Source organism: Orbicella franksi, chromosome 10 (genome assembly GCF_964199315.1).
Source record: "Orbicella franksi chromosome 10, jaOrbFran1.1, whole genome shotgun sequence".
Classification (NCBI taxonomy): Eukaryota; Metazoa; Cnidaria; class Anthozoa; order Scleractinia; family Merulinidae; genus Orbicella; species Orbicella franksi.
In genome coordinates, this window is record NC_138154.1 from 27,694,391 (window position 1) to 27,715,662 (window position 21,272).

At 39.7% G+C, this 21,272-nt stretch overlaps 3 protein-coding genes across 3 annotated transcripts in view; 2 read left to right on the forward strand and 1 right to left on the reverse strand.

The window, feature by feature from the left end:
- The window catches only part of LOC145500914 (farnesyl pyrophosphate synthase-like), a 142,902-nt gene that overhangs the window by 28,473 nt on the left and 93,157 nt on the right, over positions 1–21,272 (forward strand). The window lies entirely within an intron of this gene.
- LOC145500918 (adenosine receptor A3-like) lies at positions 1,917–4,441 on the forward strand. Its single transcript, XM_081480470.1, has one exon. The coding sequence runs from the start codon at positions 3,450–3,452 to the stop codon at positions 4,395–4,397; it is 948 nt and encodes a 315-aa protein (XP_081336596.1). The 5' UTR covers positions 1,917–3,449; the 3' UTR covers positions 4,398–4,441.
- On the reverse strand, positions 12,222–21,189 carry LOC145500925 (solute carrier family 22 member 15-like). Its single transcript, XM_081480478.1, has 9 exons — positions 19,986–21,189; positions 19,415–19,643; positions 17,653–17,851; positions 17,246–17,464; positions 16,959–17,093; positions 16,172–16,269; positions 15,555–15,666; positions 13,692–13,764; positions 12,222–12,505 (listed from the first exon to the last, which is right to left on the reverse strand). The coding sequence occupies exons 1-9, from the start codon at positions 20,268–20,270 to the stop codon at positions 12,284–12,286; spliced, it is 1,572 nt and encodes a 523-aa protein (XP_081336604.1). The 5' UTR covers positions 20,271–21,189; the 3' UTR covers positions 12,222–12,283.

Genomic DNA, 21,272 nt, shown 5'->3' on the forward strand with positions numbered 1-21,272 from the left:
CAGGGCAAATTCACTTACACTTTCAAAAAGACGTGTTTGGTTTTTGGCTTCGTCGACGGCGACAATGGTTTTGAAAATATGATTAAAAGATATTGTATCTAATCGGTTTCTGAGTTGAATATACCTCGCTGAATACCTCACCTAGGTAATCAATCAGGGTGCGAGAATTCTCTGAGTTATGCAATTCTTCATGTAATTCAACATGATCTGAAAGCTTACAGAAACCAGTAGTATCACTCTAAAAAACGTTCAGATATTCTGTTCAGTGTTTGAAAGGATAAATCAGGCGCTCTGTCACTGCTAGCAAAATATGTTTTCTTTCTTTAAGGTATCAGTATAACCCATTTGACCATCCGAGCGCGGTCCGCTCTAGCGTTCGTGGCTTTAACAAAAACCCATATAAACCGTATATTTACTGGAAGCTTAATAACTACAGATTATGACCTGACCTGTTTAAAACGGTAAAAATTTACCGTGTTTCGAAAATGTGAATATATTTACAAAGCTTCACGAACCCATAAATCAAGGTATACGCCCGCTAAATTTAGGTCGGAGAAAACGATTAACATGGCATCCGTTTCTTCACACATTGACCTCAAAAACCGTGTCTCAGATTTTTGGCACATGCGTTTGTTATTATTTTACAAGAGGATAAAGTTAGAAAAAGGAAAAAAATAGGACTGCCCGCGAAAAAAAGGCATAACTTTTTAATGAAAAGAGTAATCAGAATTCGCAGACACTGTTTTGTCGGCGTTCGTTCTGACAACATTCTCTCCGAATTTCAGCCAATTTGGTCCAGGGGCTGCCGACCTGGAACTCGAAATGCACGTACAACTCGCCTATTTTTTACTTTCGAGAAACAGAGAAAAAATAAAATTCGGCGGCATCCAAGTGTTATGAGATTATCACACCAAGGGAGACACCGCAGAGGAATCAACTTTCTGTATAACAATAGGACTGTGACAGTTAACATGGAACAGGTACAAATTTCCGCGACGGCGCGCGGTAAATTATTCACCAGTGAATAAACCGCTTTTTCATGTGTGAAGTCAGAATTCCAAAGTTAGTAAACGTGAAATTATCTTTTGATTTACTATATTAGCGTTCGAAATTTTACGTATCGGTTGACTAATCTTCAAAATTATGACCATGTCACCGTTAACATGCCGAATGCCCGTAGAAGGTTCCCGAGAGAATGCAAGCGCACAAAGGGAAACGCTGGAGAGGACGCCGTAAACGGGACTACATCGACTGATGTTGATGCAAAGGCAAAGATACTGGAAGAAATGACAATAGCTGGGTAAAAAAAAAAAAAAATGTTGCACTGCTGATTCTAATTTTGTACAATCGATCTGTCTTTCAATTTCGTCCACTTCTCTTCGTCAATCTCCTCTGCTTCGACAGTTTCTTGCAACAGTATTTTAGCGCGGCTTGCGCTCATTTCGGCTTTCTCGCTGGCTTCGTGATCGCGATCGTTGTCGCGTTCATCCAGCAATTTTTCTTGATTGTAAAACGAACCCTTTACCGCTTTCCGCTAATTTAGCGGCCCACTCTTTGTTGAAAGTGTTTTTCGCCTTCTTTGGCCTTCCTTTAGCCGATGAAAACGGGCAAGATCGCTCTGTCTTCTTCGAAGACATCCGGCACTGATTATGGCGCGCGAATCGCGTGTCAACTCAGCATGATCTTGATGTCATGTGACTTCTTGCCTCGATAATTAATTCATTTGACAGAACTTGTCAACTCTCAATTAAGTAATTAATATGCAACACAATCTTTCTCGCGCAATAACTAGCGGCAGATATAAGATTTTTTCGTGGAGTTTTTTTATCTAAAAGATTACTTTAAGATTTATCCAACCGCTTAAAAAAGTAAAATTATGCAAAATTGCAAATTTTCCCCTTACTGATACCTTAACTGACCAATAACGTGGACCCAAACTAAGTTTTGAACTTCGAATTCAGGTTGCAATGAACGCTACAGAGGTAAAAATTGGGCTTTTCATTTCTCTCCACATACTCAAACATCGTTGATTATGTTGATGCTATCCAACGAAACGATTTTGTCTTACAGACTGAATATTCAGACCCCGTCCTCCGATGGTGGGTGCATTTATTAGAGAGAAAGACAAGGCTTGGGCAATCTTATGTAAAAACAGAAAAGTCTTTTTAAAAACTATGCGTAATCGTTAGAACATAAAAATACATGAAGTTTCAAAATCATTTCCCACCGGTAGAGAAATGCAGAACGTCGCCCCTTGCCACCTGCTGCAGCTAATTAACTGTGAAAGTTTAAACTGACGCATGGACTGTCACTGAATATCGAGGATAAAAGGGTTTCTAATGAATATGAACATTCCGCGGTTAATAATTGATGAACTTAGATAACGGAATAAGTGAAGTCCTAGTACATACAACTTGCACTGCATGTATCTGGCTGGGGGCCTCATATGAGCCCGGTTGACCGGGCTGGCCCGGCTACCGAGAACTCGCCGAACTCAAATTTTCTTTTTTTAAAATTCGATTGTGTTCATAGGAAGAAGGCGGGCCACCCCGGTTACCGAGGTCTCGATTTTTACAACCGAGATCTCGGCAAGCGGGATGAACATCTTTCCATATGAACACACAACAAAATTCGTGCCGGTAACTGAGCCAGACAGGCAATATGAAGAGGCCCTGGGAACCGTTGTACAGTTCAATCGAGAAATTGTTTCGTTCCTTTTTTGGCGGGAGTTTTAGAGATCATTTAGCCTGAAATATTTTCGAACGCAATGATGCCATAGCAGCTGTTCTATAAATTTGTCTTTCTCTTTGCATGGAAGAGAAAATACTTTGGGATGTTCCTAGTTGATGATATATTGCATAATTTTCTTTTCAAATTCGTGAAAACAGTAAAGGCAAGTGTCGATCTATGACTCTGATATTAATTCTTTTTTGTTTTAAACAATTCAGTTACAAAGTGCTTAGCCATATAGATTAAGTAACAGCATCTTTTTTCTTTTAATGTCTTTTGAATTAATTGCCGCGGATACGCTAAAACGTAACGCATAGCGTAATTTAATAGCGTAATATAAGACGCTAATTGTGGGTCGTTAACCAAGCGCATTGACCAAGCGTGTGTATGGCGAGGTCATTACACAACCATCATGAATTAGATTCATGGGGCAATGTATGCTCCATCTTGCCCGTTGAGTAACCAATCAGCGTAGCATTTGGTTTATGTTGGCCGCTGGCGGAGCCAGCCATGTAATAATAGACGGTTTATTAAGGTAAGGTTACTCAGGTAAAAAAACAAAAACCCTGAAAATTAATGCAAAAGACTACCGCGTAGTAACATATGGTGGTTCTTCTCTTGAATTGGAACGCACTCCTATCATCGCTATCTCACAAGCACACAGCTATTCCTTGAAAAAGTTAGCCTTTGTCCTCGCTCAGTTTGAAAACTCAGTGAACATGGGAAGCAGTTTAGACAGCGCAACCTCGAACAATGCTTTTGCCAAAGCAGAAGTCATCGCTTGGTGCAGCGCTTTTTCACTGATATCTGTGCTCATTGTCACAGGAAACCTGCTCACTATTATTCTCTTTGCCGTCAACAAAAAAGTTAGGAAAAAGTGTTTCTTTCTGGTCGTTAATATGGCATGTGCTGATCTGCTGGTTGGGGCTGTTTCTCTGCCTATTAAGATTATAACGCCATTGTTACGGGAAGAGAGGATGAGTTTGCCAGTAGCGACTTTTCTCAACATCGTTACTGTCGTCTGCTTGCAAGCCACGATAACTTTTGCTGCCTTGATATCTTTAGAAAGAGTTTATGCCACATGTTGGCCGCTTAAATACCGAACACTGTCAGGGCAAGCATACAACGTTGTAATTATTTTGGCGTGGATTTTAGTACTTCTGAGCTCTACCATACTTTCCGTGTTGAGGGTTTTTGTTTACGAGGTAGCTTATTACTCGCTTTGGGTGACGTATACCTTTACTCTCACATTCATTATTTGCGTTTGTACTCTCGGCATATGGAGAAAATTTGAAAACCGGCGTATGCCTTCACTGACACAGCAAAACAGAGCTTTACAAAGCCGACGCTTGACAAAGACCTTGATGCTCGTATCTCTTCTTGCTTTGATGTCGTGGATCCCTATAATTATTATAAACATATTAGAAGCTACAAATGTCTCAGTAAATAAGAACATTTATCTCCTGGCGGTTCTTTTAAATGTGTCCAACTGCTGTGCCAATCCCGTTGTCTACGCATTGCGAGTTTCTGAGTTCAGAAAAGCCTTTTTTAGTTCACGGAGGATGAACGCTAATGGCGGAAGAAGTAACAGGTATTCTATCTCGACTCCAGCGACACAGCTGAAATCAACAACAACTGATCTTAAGGTGTTGGATACCAAGCTCTAATCGTAAGATTTAGGGCGAGAAACCGTACAGGAACTATACATAAAATGCGGGGACACGACAAAACAAAATCTTAAACTAAGATAAAAACTTGTTTCAAAATTTAACTTATTGTTCGATGTTAAACCTTGCTTTTAATGAGTCGTACATTTTTATTCTTGTTTTTACTTTTACAAGTGTACTTTGTTGATTCAGTTGTAGTGTTAAGTTGCAAAATAAAGAATATACCTTATATTACGAACTGTGACTCGCTATTGACTTGGCTGCCTATTGATGGACGTTAAGACAGACTTTACAACATATTTCGCCTGATTTCGTAGATACATCACGTAGAAAATCTTTTTTTGGGGGGGGGGGGGGGAGGGGTGAATTCAGTTCTCAGACACGTTGCATCCTTCGCTCGATTAAAAAGGCCACCTGGCTTTGATCACAGTGGTCAAAATTTGTTGTGGACTCACGAGGCGCAGCATCCTCGGAGACCCAGGGGCTCAGTAGCCGGGACGAAGCGATATTTTCGGGCGAGAGTTTACTTCAAGAGCTGAAGAGCCCCTGGGAACTTACCGAACCAGTTCCAGAAGTGGTCAAATTCCGTCCCGCAGATTGGCCAGAAAAATATTATGAACATTGAGGTCGAGGGGAAACAAAACTCGCTGTTTCCCGCGGGGCTAGTCATTAAGTGTTTTGTTGTACCTCCCAACTCAAAAGTTGAAAAAAAGAACTGCGAAGAAATCGTTTGCTTTACGCCGGCTGGCTCACAAATTTGCCGCGCTTTAAAGGAGCACGACCTGATCACGTGCGAGTCGAAAGTTCATGTTGTTGTTTCCCTAAGGAGTTAGTGAGTTTTGTTCGTCCGAGGGAGTTAGTGAGTTTTAACCCACGACACGTGACACGCTTTCCTCCAATCGGAAAACGTATTTGAGTCGGGAGGTATAGCAAAACATTTTGACCACTAAGATGACGCGTATCGTTGCCGATAAGAGTACAGACCACGCTACACCACATTCGATTTGTTAAATATTAGGTAGAAATAGTAGAAATCCGCTGTCCTGTGCTTTGTATGAGCGCTTATCCGGGACTTTTAGCTAGAAAACATCGAGAGGGAGCTTTAAGCGGCTATTTTGGATGCTAGTTGAGGAGATTCGAACAGGTTTTTTGCGGTTTAGCGCGTTAGAAGCGCAACGATGCAGGACAATTTTCTGACACGTTTTCAAGGTGGGTGAAGAACTTTTGTTTTTTACACCCTCGAGCTCGTCATTGATTGAATCGAAGTGCTGCTATTTGAAAGTTTCGAGTAACAGTTAAGAGGACGTAAAGCAAGTGCCAAAGTTCTTGAAACTACTGAAGACGGCCGAGCGCTTTATCTGTACAGTATTAAACTCTCAGTAATTTTTATAATTTTACTGAACTGCTTTGATTTCATTTTTCAACAGAAAATGGCGCAAAAGAGAAGTTCCATTGTTAAACCGGTAGCTAGAATCATGGCATTTCAAAGTGAATAACATTGGCTTGCCACTGTAATAAGCTTTAATGATTGCAAATAATCTGTGGATATGATGGTCTTAAATCCCGCCATTTGTTACACGTCCCATCAGACAAAGAAAACAATTTTCTAAAGGACAACATGCCACAATAAATCCGTTCAATTTAAAACGTGCCCATCATCTCCTTCCAATGTATGCGAACAAACTAAGCTTAATCCGGCTTCTTTTAAGCAACTTAGAGGTATACACATCAGGGCGGAAATCAGATGAAACATCGATAGCCACACATTTGAAAGACTTCCAACACGAAACGTTGTTGATACTAATAAAATAGATCTGCACACAGAGTTACGCATAAAGTTTGGCACGTTGCACGTACATGTGATAAACACAGGGTTTAGTTTCTTAAGTGAAAAGCTTCTAAAAAACTATAAACCATCAAGCATAGATCTACATTTGTTCAATATAGAAAATTGTTTGCCATCTTGCATTTTAGTCCATTTATGTATTCTGACATCTTTCAGACGGAGATAATGAATAATTTGGACAGAAACATTTCCTCTGAATTTGCATCCGGACGTTTCAACATGAAATTAAACTCCATTTGTTACACGTCTCATGGAAAAATAATTGACTATACCGTAAATGAACAGCGTTTATGTGACATATTCATTTTAGCAAGATGGAGAGAAAGACATTGAATATTCATCGAGACACTAGCTCTGCAAAAAAGGTTTCTAATCTAAAAATGCTAAGCTTTAAGGGTTGCCACCCAGTTGTGCGTTGAATATATCAGTCCATTGACGCAGTTCTTGAACTGTTTTCTTTTCAAAATTGTATTTAATTTTGTTGTATAGCTTGCTCATATTTCAGAAATGTTTAATGTAGATCTATGTAATATCAAGAATTATTTCTCTGCAAATGCGTATACTTACTACAGTTTTCGCTGTTACGCTACCTTCGACATCAAAACGACTTCCGTCAATCAAACAATGGTACCTTATATACAGTATGCAGAAACGGCTTCACACTGACGGCGAAAATGTCGAGGATGACGCAATCTTCAGTAAATTTGAATGCGAACAGCGAAGGTGGCTATGACTGTTCCTTAGGCCCAATCTGGAGTTGCAGTCGGCGGAGGGCTCGTTGGGAAATCTGTCTTTTGATGCCGACGCTTATCTCCTCTTTTCATAACCTATTTATCGGGCAACAAAATCCGGCGCCCTCACATTAGCTTATAATTAACGTCCTGTAAAGTCCAGGGATGTGGCAGACGAGACGTGTTTACAGCCTTCTGGGATTCTGCATCTCCACTTACGGTTTTTGTGTACAACACGATTTCTCTCTGCAAGTTGGAAAATGACATTAGTATCGCGGCAAAAGTCACGGGGATTCGCCTTCGACCGGCCGACAACAACTGCAAATTGATTTCATGAAGCATGACAATGAATCACTAAGTTACTGCGTTAGCTGGACTGTTCGATGTTTGTGTGCCTTCGTATGATGGTAGTTCGATATTTACTTTTTTAAAGCTATCTTCGCTGTTACCGACATTTTCGCTATGAGTGTGAAACCGCCGTTTCTGTAGACCAGAATTCCCGATATAAAGTACCGCCCTTTGACTGAAAGAAGTCTATTGCAAAGAGTGTTTTAATTTCGAAGGTCTTGTAGCAGTGCAAACAATGGTAGTGTGGCGCCATCTGCTCTTTTCAAGAATTTTTTGCGAATTTCCGTGAAATCAAAAGTGACATTAATGTGTATTTTTTACTCTCCCAATTTAAAAGCATATGCTAATTCTGGTAGCTGCTGTTGTCTTATGTCTCCTCGCAACAAAACGGTATGCATATTTTTTGAACCGAGCCGTTATCATTTATCTTTAATTTATGAAACAGATGAAAACTTCTTTTTTGTTCAATCCTTATCAGTGTGTTCCTAATAAAAAGAGGCAGAGAAAAAAAAAAATCATCTCAGCGCGATTCCTTCGTCCGGTTATATTACGACATCGATCAGAATCGCTGACATAGGCGATGGCAATTTAAATAATGCACTAAGAACTTCAAACCTGACGGGTACTTTCTAATGTAAGGATTATTGATAACTAAGCCGTTCTCTTATAATCACCATTTCTAAGCGAACAACTACACTGAAACTCCGTTTTATCAAGTGTAAGATGGAAATTTTTCCTCGTGTTCAGCCGCAATGAAAATCTAATTCTCGCGTCTAAAACCCATTCGTAATTCACGTCCTCAAATCAAGTGAATGGAACCGAGTTCAGAAAACACTACCTCGCCAAGAAATGAACCTTGGCCAGCCACAAATACTTCTTTCAAAGTGACAGGCATCGTATTTTGCTCTGCTTTTGCAGTGGAAGCTGTACTGGTTGCCGTCGGAAACTTGCTCACAATTGTTCTCTTCGCAGTCAACAGGAATCTTCGTAAAAAGAATTTGTTGACGGTCGTCAATATGGCGTTTGCTGATCTGATGTTAGGAACTGTATCTCTGCCCATGAACACTTACTTGGTCGGGGGAGAATTTAAACTTTGGTTATATAGAAGGGACACCACTTCCAAGATTTTCTACAGAGTCTTGGATGATGTTTTTATGCAGGCCTCAATACTAGCCGCGGCTTTGACATCTGGCGAGAGATTTTACGCCATACATTGGCCACTGAAACACCGAATTCTGTCAACCAGAGAATACTACATTGCCATTTCAATAGCATGGGCAGTAGCTTTTGCAGTTTCTGCGATTCTTTCCCTTTTATCTTTTTTTGTTTCCATAAAAGGATTCTTACATTTTTGGTTACCATACACTTTGGTCCTAATGTTCATCATGTTTGGTTGCAATTTTAGCATTTGGAGAAAGTTTCGAAATGGTCGCACCTTCCCGATGCAACAAAACAGAGCTTCACAAAATCAACGCCTGGTAAAGACCTTGTTATTGATATCTATCCTTGCTTTACTCTCGTGGATACCTTTAATTGTTATGAACACTCTATTCGTTTTTAACTGTTCGATAAATTGGAGAGTTTATTATGGGGCTTCGTTTTTGAATTTCTCTAACTCTTTAGTCAATCCAGTTGTCTATGCATTAAGGATTCCTGAATTCAAAAGGACTTTAGGCTCCGTGTGCTGTTGTAGAAAGCGGCTGGCGATTAAGAGTGTGACGTCAAAAAAAAGAAGAGGAAACAAGTTTACTGATTTAATTCCAGAGACGCAGTTAAAAGCAATGTCTACAAGTCCAGAAATTTTAGATACTAGGTTATAATCAAGGATCAAGGGACGAGAAAATTAAATTAGTTCGTATAGTGTGATCGTCCGGGTGAGTGTAGTTCTGAAAAGAACTGTTGTTGGTGACTGACGTTTCGACAACCTGAACGGAAGTCATCTTCAGAGTCAAGTTGACTCTGAAGATGACTTCCGTTCAGGTTGTCGAAACGTCAGTCACCAACAACAGTTCTTTTCAGAACTACACTCACCCGGACGAGTCAAGTTGACTCTGAAGATGACTTCCGTTCAGGTTGTCGAAACGTCAGTCACCAACAACAGTTCTTTTCAGAACTACACTCACCCGGACGATCACACTATACGAACTACTGATACTCCTGGGTTCAAACCATTTACTGTGTCACCAAAATTAAATTAATCGACGATATCATTTCCGGATGACTGGCTGTGATGTAAACAAGAGGCTCAAAGTAGCCTATACTCATGCGCAGGAGGTTACAACTCGTATAAAATTGATACGCAATGCGTACATAGTCAGACAAGCAATTTGAAAACCGTTGCCATCTGACAACTAGGAATAATACGGGAGCAATGCTAATTCGAAAAAAGTGCATCATAGATTTAAGATATAGACAATGAAAATACCGGAGAGAAGATAAGTGCTGTAACGCAATTTGTCATCTTTGTTACAAAGACATCGTCGGGCGAATAACAAAGCGAGCCGAGAAATAAAAAAAGGATCAGAATTGCGAATTGGATGAAATATCTTTTTTCATAGGAATTCTGGACTAAATCTATTTAGGCATTTTCTGTTTAAGTGTTAAACTCGTTTATGCTGATTGTTAGGAATATATTCCAGTACTGGGTCATTGTATCAAATATCAACTTTGCCTTAATTCCATTATATTTGTAATTTGATCTTAAAGTATTCTTGAAACTTGATTAAATAACACTACTCCTCAGTAGGCACCTGGTGTTTTTTATATGTTGTTTCATGCAATGCCATATTTTCGTAAAATATCATATATCTTTACACATGTTGCTAAAAAGTTAATAGGTTTCAACAATTGATACAAAATAAAAGGTGTACAAGACTAACCAAGAAGCAGAAAAAGAGAAAGGAAAAAAAAAAAAAAACACACACAAGCGCAATCTGTTCGGGCAAAAGTGTTAATTAGCTGACATTGTTCCTCACATTCTTCTTGACTCCTTTAGACGAAATCCGATAGGAAATCGAGCAATTTCAGTTTTTAATGGACAAAAACCTTGTACTAGAAAACTCTAAGTACAGTACAATCCTTCTTGCGTTTTTTAAAAGCTGAAGGTATAAACAGTTGTCTGAAATAACACCAAAAACATTTTCTCATGGGAACTCGAGAAAGTAAATTTCAAAGTTCAGAGAAATTGTCAGGTAAAACACAGGTAAAATTTCATCATCAGTTTCATTTCACCACTACTTCAAGTGTTTCATATATTACTTCAAAATTTGTTTTCGACATTTGATGTTGTCAGAAATGATTTCTTTTGAGAAGATATTTAAAACAGTCGCACAGAAGTTTCCAATACAATGTAAATAATCTCGGTAGAAAGTTTTTGTCCACTTTTTACTCCACGGGTAGCCCAAGCTCTCTCTATGAACCACACAAGCAACACGATATGGCATTGAATTTTAACGGTTTATATGGGATTTTCTACAAGATATCCATGGAGGTAGTTAAAAGTGAAAATTCTCAATAAAAATAGCTTACCTTATTCCATACGTGTGTTGTTTCCTCCTAGCGTGGTTATTTTGCCGATTTAACTTGATTTAAGCGACTTTTTTGAATTCCGGTTTTCCCTTCGTAAAGAGAGAACACGGTCCTCATATAGAGAGGACAAGTTCCTCTCTATATGAAGGGAAAACCGGAATTCAAAAAAGTCCTCAAACCGTCCGTTGTATGCGGCCTACTTTAGTTAATTAGTTTCGTGTAAACAGCTTCTCTAATAACTGCGGTTTAGTTACGAAACCTCGGTAAGCAGTAACCGTAGTAAACCTCTCCCGTGAAAACACGGCATAAGAAGGTCACGTTTACAGAAGTAGTTGTGGCGTTAGTGCCCAGTGCCCATACGAGTGGTTATTAATCACAATGATCTTTTCAGTATTTCTAGCGGTCTTTGTAGCCTTCGGTCGGTGCGAGGAGAGTTGGGGGGTGGGGTGGGGGGTCATTCCCATGTGAAATGGTCGAGAGCCTCAAAGGGACCGTCAAAAGCACTTCCAGAAGACTAAAACAGCCCGGTCTACATAAGGTTAATTTACCACTCCAGTGATACACAGCCACTTTATCCAAGGCATGAATAGAAGTACGTTTGCTACATGATTACCTTGCATCGATGATTAGACTAACCACGTTTTTTAACTTATGAAATTTGATCGGACTTCTGACTTGCCAAGGTTACGTTTTTAAAGTCACTATTACTTCCATGCGTAACTTTGAATTACTAATTAACAAATCAATAACTTTATGTAAGTGTCGAATGTATTTAGCACTGTTGTGCTAATTTGAGACACTATAAATGAATAAATAAATAAATAAATAAATAAATAAACAAATAAATAAATAAATAAATAAATAAATAGATATTGTAACAGAACATAAACTATTACGAATCCCAACTGGTGGGAGGCTGACCAGTTGGCTATTTACACAACGCAGTCGAGAAGTTGAGTTCGGGACTACCGAGAACAAATCCAGATAGCGGTAGCGATTTTATTGAAGGTCTGGGAAAAGTCAGGGAGTTTTGTATCAGGTCAGGGAATTTCTTAATCCCTGTTGAAAAGTCAGGGAATTTTATCTTAAGGTTGCCGCAAATTGTTTTATTAGATGTTTTGTATAGACAAGGCAATTTTGTTTTAAAAATTACCTGAGCCATCCTTATTTTTGTTGACACATGGCCAGAATAGTCATCCTGCAGGGTCAGTGAAAATTGCTTTACAGTCAGTGAGAGGTCAGGGAAAAGTCAGAGATTTTTTTTGTTCCGGTGTGTGGCAACCCTGACTCCTGTCGATGTATCTTGTATTGCTGTTGATGCTGAATCCGGGGTGTGTTATAGCCATTTGGAGATTCCAATTAATCAATCAATTAAAATTAATCAATCAATTTTATTCACAAATCATTTAATTTATTGCTGAATTTACATGTACTCATACGAGGTTGTCCGTAGCAGGAACAAGAGGTTCCCTTTCATCAGTTCCGAGGAAATCATTGTCGCTTTCAACAGTCTCAGTGCTGCACTCCTGTTTCTCTTGGTCGATATTTTCCAGCGTTGGTTTGAAGCGGGTTTCCGGCAACAACAGGCAGAGTAACCCAGCGATCAAGGCCAATATTCCCATGACTCCATAAGGAAGGATGGGGTGCACTCGTCCCTATCAAAGAAAATTTACGCGCCACAAAAATTATCTACATCATCATATTACACTCCCCGATACACGCTGGCTTCACAGCAGTAACAGAAGATATTGGTGGCGAGCAGATTAGGTCAGGAAAAAATAACAACCACTATATGTTGGATTAAAACAATTCAAATTTTGAGCATATTTGTTTTAATGCATTTAGAGAGGAAGCAACATCAGCCTCAGGGCCTGTTTACAAGGAGGGTAAACTAGGGTAAACTAGGGTAACCCTCTTGCTAGGGTAACCCTCTCTCCTTGTAAACAGGCCCTTAGCTGGTTTTTATGCAGGTTCTCTGTCCCGGTGGAATTGTAATTTGGTAAATTTTTTTTAATCAGTTCTAAATATTAAAAATTTAAAGTGTTTAGGGACCGCCACGCAAGGCCATAATCGCCACAAAAAGGACGAGATCAATATATAGAAATTTCCACCGGAAAGCTCGGTCTTTAAAGAATTTATTAAGAACGATACTTTTTCTTGCAAGACACGGCGAGCAATTTCGTGCAGCAAAGGTAGCCCGAATTTGACTAAGTATACATCCAATGAGTTCATCTAGCACAGTCACCTCCACAGTCACGGAGCTAGCCATATAATCATATAGCCACATGACGTCAAAGCAGCCATATTGGTGGCACCAAAGAAATGAAACGGCGGTTATGTTGGTGTCCCAAACCAATCTTGTGGGAGTTGAACTCTTTTCTTAGGCAAACGCTTTCTTCACTTTCCAGTGAATTTACATGGTTGCTACCCACGTGAGTGAACACGTTCTTTAATAGGTCACAACAACGCCCAGTAATGTTGGAAGAGGTTGGATCAAAACGTAATTACTTATGATCAGGGAATGTGGGTAAAAGTTGATTTTCTGCAAGTGTCCTATCAACACATTTTTACGATAACTGCAGAAATTCTCGCAAGCTCATTGGCTGATTTTCATTGTCAACATGGGAAAAGACACATGAATGTGCAATTTATGCAATGCGTCAACAGCGAGAGCGAACAATTTGTTATCGTAAAAAACAAATTGACGTCAGCTTTTCATGCGTCTGTCTTGTTATTGAAAACGAACTTCGCCATAACATTATCAAAGTAGTCTGTCGATCCACTGGGCTATCGCCTCGTGGATCCACAGCTAATTCGTTTGCGTCTGTTTATGATACTTACCAAGAAAATGACGTAAGTAGAGAGAAAAGAACCAACTCTGGAACAGACCAAAGATGCACTCATACCAACATTTCTAAAAATGTCAAAAGAGCAATTATCTGCTAAGAGGCCGCGGTCTTAATCTTTGTCTAATAAACAGTCTTTTTGTTGCTCGACTTTTTCAGCGCAACAGACTTTTTTTTTTTTTGCTTTTTTAATTCTCAACTCTCTAAAAGAACCTAGTTTTATAAGACAGAGAAGGTAACTAGGATGTTTGTGGCTGAAAACGACTACCACGGATGAATACGTATTAATACTGACTGTTAATACATTTTTTCGCCGTTATAAATTCTTTTAACGTTAGCTGACCATTATGGGATCTCTCTGTTATGTTTGTTACTACCACTGTGAGACGTTAAGCTATTTTACTATATAAATACTTATTTTTTTCTCAAGCATCTGAGCGGGCCGGAATCCTAAATCATCGAATTTTATTGGCTAATCACGCGCTCGTGACCGGTCCAGCTTTTTACGATACGGTCCACGGGCCGGATTTTTTCCCAAATCTTTGCCTTTTTTACACTTCCATCGACGATTAGTCAACGCAAGTTTATCTCTGTTCACTTTAAAATGGCAAGGAAAGTCACTCTAAGTAAATTCAATTGAGTGTTTTGAGGTTGTGAGTGGTTGCTCGGTTGTTTGTAGCTTGGCGCTGTAATGGCGCGTAATCCTGTGTTTCTCTCTCCGTAAAATTTGTGTTGAGTTTACCTCTCTGATCGTTGCTGTATTTAGGGGAATGCCTGTGGGATACACTTAACGAAGTTCCTCTCTTTCTGCTATTCAATTTACGGTAGAAAAGTCTGATTTCAAGTGATTTTAATTGCAACGGCTGACAAAAACAATTTTGGAGAACTTAACTGGTGAAATAAATGCAACTAACTTAAAGTAGGTCGAAAAAAACTTTGTCTACTATCTGAGTTACTCGCTCGTTGCCAAGATTTTTTAACAAATCGTTAGTAGACGGCGCGCAAGCCGATTCAATGACAAAGTTGCGTAAACAAACCCATTTGTAATCTGTAACACCAATTTAACTGCAGGAAAAAAAAAAATAAAGATGTTGTTTGCCGGCTTAGGGTCGGTCCGTATAGTGAAAACCTGTGACCTCGGGCTGCCCTCAGTCACAGTTTTTCACTATACGGACCTCCCAGCCGGCAAATAACATATATATATTATCGCGAAAGTCAATGAATCAGCCCTAAGTAAACAGAAGCTTTTCGTGGACGAATACGATTTTTAATTTTCAGTCGAAAACACCGTGGTCTCGAATGTTTTCTTCTGAGTATAGTTTATCACAATTGTGGCCAAAACATGCAATGTTAAGTCCAAGATTTTCACGGAGTTAAGAGGCTCTGTGTTTAAATGGTATTGGACCCGCTATCCAGCTACACATACTCGACAGCCACACATTAAAGCTGGATGTTAAATTATCAGATCACTCGGTTATTAGCTCATTTATGTATCTGAAGAGTTTTTAGTTTTAATGAATTTTTGCTTCCTCCTGAACACAAATTGTAGCTTTCTGACAGATTTCTCAAGACTAGTGCCCCGCGCCCGTCAGACAACGTTGTGGTAAACTGGGGAGTGATAACTTTTCCCAATCAGTGCTTTTCTACCCTAAACCCCAACAATGTTGCAAACTAGAAGTGATTAGAGTGATTACTTTTTCCGAATACACAGCATTGAAACAGGGGAGAGAAGGAACACAATCATTGAGGTTTTAGTCACGGAAAAAGCCAGGCAAGTGTCTCAAGACTATTTCTCGATTTGTGGCTTCTTCGATTTCGATTTCGATCGTATAATAGATTTTAGTCACTGACAACTTACCTTACAACTGTGGGGAATAACTCGGCTGAATAAATGAGCACTCCGTCGTAAGAAATCATGATCCAAAATTTAGCCCAGATCATTGACAGTATGATTTTACCAGCGAGAAATCCTGAGAAAGAAAATGAACACTTTTTTGAACACGTGACAGTAACTAGCAACACCATCATGATATGAGCCGGGTGGGTAGTGCCAGGGCACTTTGTTGCTGTTCTTTGATGTTTAACAATTATTTAACGTTCAGTTTCTTCAAGAACTACTCTAGAAATATGGCTTGCACCGTAAGCGTGCAAGATCAACCGAATCCTGCGCTGTGATTGGCTACCTGAGCGGACAAGAGGGCGCTTTCTTGCGCGCTTTGGACTAGCCTCTGTCTCCCGCAAGAAAATGGTGTCCCTTTTCCGTACAATAAATCCGTTAATGACAAAGCTTGCTCGAACAAGCTTGACCAACAGCCCAGATATCTCGACTACACCTTTCAATTTTTGGCTCGGGCTGCACATTCTTGACAAATCTTCTGCTGTAAAATATTAAATTGAAGCTATAAAATGTAGCTAATGATAGCGTAACACTATGGCATAAAATTTATCTTGTTAACTCTTGCGCTTGTCTCATACCTTTGTGGGATTCGTCGTCAGTCGTCAAAAGAACTGAGCCCGCGGCACCAACAGCGGCAAATAGCATAGGGACAATAACTCCTTTCTTTCGTCCAAATCTGTAAAAGTAATTCCGCCGGCATTTTATTATCATGAGTTGTATTGTGTATATGAAAATTAAATCCTTGAATCTAGACACCGTACCTCTTAACTAAGAGGGCCTGTTCTAGCGCGTTAAAAAGTGAACACGCAATTCTTAGTAGTTTTGTCCTTCTGCATAGTCTATAATTATACAGTTGAGCTTCGTTATCTCAAGCAGGTTTACCCTGAGAATCCAAAGGGTTCAAATGCAGTTTCCCTTCAACTCACACGACAAGCAGTTCTGATTTTTCGTTTCGGGTTTTGCTGTCACTTTTTTGTTTCGTCGTTGATTGATTATTTGGGATGAAGTTCATTGCCTTTGACTTACTATTGATCGTCAGTAGGCTGGTAGTTTAGAAACGTTAAACTGTCTGGTCCCTACACGATTATAACTGCTTATTTTACGCTTCGTAACCACGTTTCGTTGACGAAGAAGGCGCATTTCCAGAATGTCTAACCTATAACTTCTTCACATAATAATCGTACTGCGTTTAATTGCAATTTGATCAATTATTGACCAGGCACGGACAGTTTTAGCAGTGAAAATATTTCACGTAGGGGGCACTTTAAGTTAAAAAACCATCAAGACTATAATCAATTGAACGTTTGCTTAGTCGCGTCGTCTATGCAGTTTTGAGTGTCGCATCAACGCTAGCTATTTCCCTACCTGTTGTAGATCCAGATGCCTCCTGGGATAGCTGGAAGTTCAACGATACTAGCAAGGAAGAAGTTGAGGTACATGTTTCCACCAATAGAAGGAGCGCTTAGAAACACACCATAGTACACCAGAGCATTGACAAACCTATAATAAAAACATCAACATGACATGCAAAATATAAGACATTAAACCTAGGCCTGGGAACCTTATTTGATAAACTGCGCGTTAAAAACTGTGTGCGGTAAAGCTGAACGAAAAAGTCCGGGTCAAAGATCTAATATGCTTTACTCACTCACCAACAAAAACAAGAAATCAGCGTCGTCTTCGTCAAAGATTTTGTTTTAAACAAATCCCTAAAATCTCCGAGTCTTTGTTTAGCGTCATTTCCGGTGTCTATCTCTAGCCCTTCCTCTGGCAGTTCTTTACCATTAATGCGGGCGATCTTTCGGTAGAGTTTCTCTGCCTCAACCATCTTTCCTTTTACTAGCAACCACCGAAGAGACTCTGGCGTAAAACTGCAAGAAAGTAACATTACGTGCAGGTGAAACCAGTTACCAATTACTGATTGTTTTCTGTATCAGTCGTACTTAGAAATCGGATACGGTCTAACGGCATGGGTTTGCTAACAATGGTCTCGTAACTATTAGCGGTAGATATGATAAGAAGCTTCGTTGTAATTCTACAGACCGGAACAGATACTCACAACCAGCCAAAAACGATTCCTATCGCAGGCGCCCCAGTCACAACGCACAGCGTTCTCCAGTCTCTGATAAGATATGCGACTCCCGCCAAAGCGATCAGAGACAGCGTCCAGCAATACCACAAGGAAGTTCCCATCAGGCTACGGTGCCGAGTACCCACAAGCTCGGTGAGTAGCACAAAAAAAGACATTGAACCACCAGCTTGGGAAAAAAATGAAAAAAAAAAAATGAATACAGAAAAAAAAATTACCCTAGAGTTCGGCTGAGGATTTCAGTAGAGATTTATAGGAAACTCTTTGTAAATGTCAATATTACCCTGCCAACAACGTTTCAATTGAACGAGTAGTATCCCAATCATTCGCAGGTTTTACTGGTGAAATGCGATATCCACCGGTAGATAAAAACCATGTGAACTAAAACTATCAGTTAGACCGCTTAACTCCGTAACTGTTTTTATTGTATACAGACAGGAGCCGATTATGGCTCCTGGTACAGAGCGTGAATTTTAGGCAATTAACCTTGCAAATAGAATTCTGTATGTGCTATATTTTCACATGTGAAGAAAGCGATACGTCCAATCAGCTTCGCGTATAGCATTCTTCACATGTGAAAAATATAACTAATCACCGTCCAGAGTAGAATCACTTAGCCAATCAGAGTTAAGCACTAAAATAGCTTCCGAGAAGCGCGGTCTTGAAATCAACGCCCGTTTGAAGTTTGTATCTCGAAAACATGGCCTCGGCTTCCCGTTTTAGTTCACTTTCGGAAAAAAACAGCAGCGGAATATATCCGACATCTTGAGCTCTGGCACTTCAGTTTCAGAATCAATGGCCATCCAAGAAACCGAGAAAGTAAAATTAACATCAGAGAGCCAACAAGATTCAACATTTCTATATTAAGTCAACAGAGTCCGAATTTGTCTTTGCACAGCGCGAAGCGCCGCCATTAGATGATTGAATCTGACAGTGATTAGGGACAAGCGAAAAGATTTCTCACTTTGTATTTAATTACGAATTCTCCCGTTTTGTAATTAAGCTTGTGTAGGCTATTTGTCCGCCTGTTGCTGAACTGGAAAGCAGATTTGTTTTTTATTACTCTCGGTCATTTAGATCAGTCTTGAATTTTTTGCTGTTCTGCATATAAGCTTATTTCATCGGGAAAACTAAAACTGATTTAAAGGATATGTTTAATTCTCGATATAATAAACAAATTACAGCATAGAAAGTGCTTTGTAAAAATTTTTATTCACTCGTTACAAAACTTTGGAAAACTCACACGTTCGCTGCGCTCACTCGTTTGTTTTGCAACTCGTGAATAAAAATCCGTTCGTCGCGCTTTCTACGAAGTAATCTATATGTACTTACCTTTTATCAGTGCAAAGTGAAAGTGCTCATTAGGGAATATGGGTTATTGACCAAGCGTGAGGCCGAAAAAAGAACGAGGCCAATATCCAGCCATCTTGACCGAACAAGCTTGGTCAATAAAGGGCCTGTTATATGGAAATGAACATTCTTTTCTTGCGGAACACAACGGGTAATTCCGAGCGAGGAAGATAGCGACATCTAGCCCACATGGTTAGCTAGTCACAGCGTAGGATTCAGATCACCTTTCCCGTTCACGGAGGTAGCCATCTTTTACAATTACCATTTACTAATTTTGTGCCAATAAAGTGAAAAAAATATATGAAGTACGCATATACGGCACATCTTAATTGTTATTTTGGCCGTCAGATAAGAAAGCTTTGTTTCAGTTTGATTTTCCTACCTAAACAGAATCCAACGATGAATCTGAAGAACGCAAACAGTCCGTAAACATTAGGAAATGCCGACAAAAGGCTAAAAAGGGCAGCAAGAAATCCAAATAGGTACACCATTTTCTTTCTTCCGAATTTATCGCCCAATGATCCCACCAAAAGAGGGCTCAGAACCCCACCAAAGAAGATTAGAGAGGTAGAAATCGTCCCATAGATGGCTTTGTCACAAACCAGGTCAAACTACGAGAGCAAAATAATAACAAAATTAATCAAGTAGTAAATAAATATTCTGCAACTGAAGAAACAAACAAAGAAACAAACCGACTCTTGAAATCCCAACCCTTTTATATACCAGAAGCTTGAAAAAGATACCCCTTTCGGGCGGAGGCCCCCTGTATAGCCGTTGTAGGACCTTATAGGTAGTACCCCCCCCCCCCCCCCCCCTGGGTATCGATCGCACAAACAAGGTAATTTCGGTCTCCTAATTTCTATTAAAAGATATTTTTTTGGTGCTTGAGTTCATGTTCTGCGCGAATCCGCTGAGGTTGCGAGCAAGGAAAGAGCCCTAACCTAAATACTTGCCTGTGTCACAACGGAAGTGAAATCATCCACGAATTCCCACGAGTTTCGTGGAATGTGACACCGGAACTTGTAATGTCTGTGTTCAGGTTCGAAGGTTCCATTCAGCGGACACAAACTGCTGTTACTTTTGCAGCGCCATGCTGGCTCAGCGGCAATGAATGTCATAACCATCATGGGCCAGCCGAACCAAAACCACTCGATAATATTGAAGAGAATCAGAATAAACAGCTGATATCGACCAAAGCTGCCAATTACCTCGAAGACTTCGTCTGCAGACAGCGCCATTTCTAAAATAACATCAAAAAACAAAGGATAACCTGCATTCAGTGTCCCTTTCCCTTAAACTTATTTCCCTTCCGATAGAGAATATGACATTTGCAGTCTTAGTAGGCGTCTGTCGAATTATGGATGGACGCGAGGCTTGGAGAGCACCAGAGAAGCGTCAACTATACAATGTAGCTTCTAACTCAATTGACGCACAGCTAAGTGTAAGCTATTCTTTTTAAAATAACAATAAAACAAGGATAGAGTAATTGCGCCATTATCATTTCAAAGATAGGGATTTATACCTCTAACAGGCAAAGGTTAACCTGCTCTTACGCCATCGTGTGTTGATTAAGAATATAACACAAACATGCAGCGGTGATAAACATTGTATTCCAACGCGTTTTTAAACAGAACTTGACGTTTCGTATGCTAGCCAACATATATTTTCAAAGGTGACCGTTACAAATTGTGGCAACTATATGTCGTAAATATTGGAGGTCTGGAACCTAGACTGAGAAAAATGATCCAGACCACCAATATTTACGATATATAGTTTTCAAAAGTTTGTAACGGTCACTTTTGAAAATGCATGTTCATAGCATACGAAACGTCAAGTCAGTCTGTATTAAAATGGGTTGGAATACAATGTTTATCGCCGCTGTTTGTGTTATATTCTTTAAAGTGACTATGAAGGGAATTTTTTTTTGCTTTTATCTGTCGCTTGTTATGTCTACTTTTCGACACTGCCTAAAGCGAATAATGTTACAAAGAGAAAAATCCGACTTTTTGCCGCCTTAAGTGAGCTCAGTATAGCAAAACAGTGGGTCCGGAGACTGGCAACGAGTTTACAAGCGATGACGTTGGAAATTGCTCCAGCGATTTGTTTATCCCACTTTGCCTCTGTAGCTATGTGAATTGCCAAAGGAGATTTCTTCAAAGTTCGACATTTTTTTGCAAGTAAAATCTCAGATAGTGAATGATATATGTCCTCTAGTGAAATTTCCCACGTACAAGAGTCGG

Coding starts and splice junctions, on each gene's coding strand:
- LOC145500918 (XM_081480470.1), top strand. CDS start 3,450: ATGGGAAGCAGTTTAGACAGCGCAACCTCGAACAATGCTTTTGCCAAA.
- LOC145500925 (XM_081480478.1), bottom strand. CDS start 20,270: ATGGCGCTGTCTGCAGACGAAGTCTTCGAGGTAATTGGCAGCTTTGGT. Junction 16,270..16,958: donor GGCATCTGGATCTACAACAG/GTAGGGAAATAG, acceptor TTACTTTTACAG/ATTTGGACGAAAGAAAGGAG. Junction 12,506..13,691: donor CTACTTACGTCATTTTCTTG/GTAAGTATCATA, acceptor TTTCTTTGATAG/GGACGAGTGCACCCCATCCT.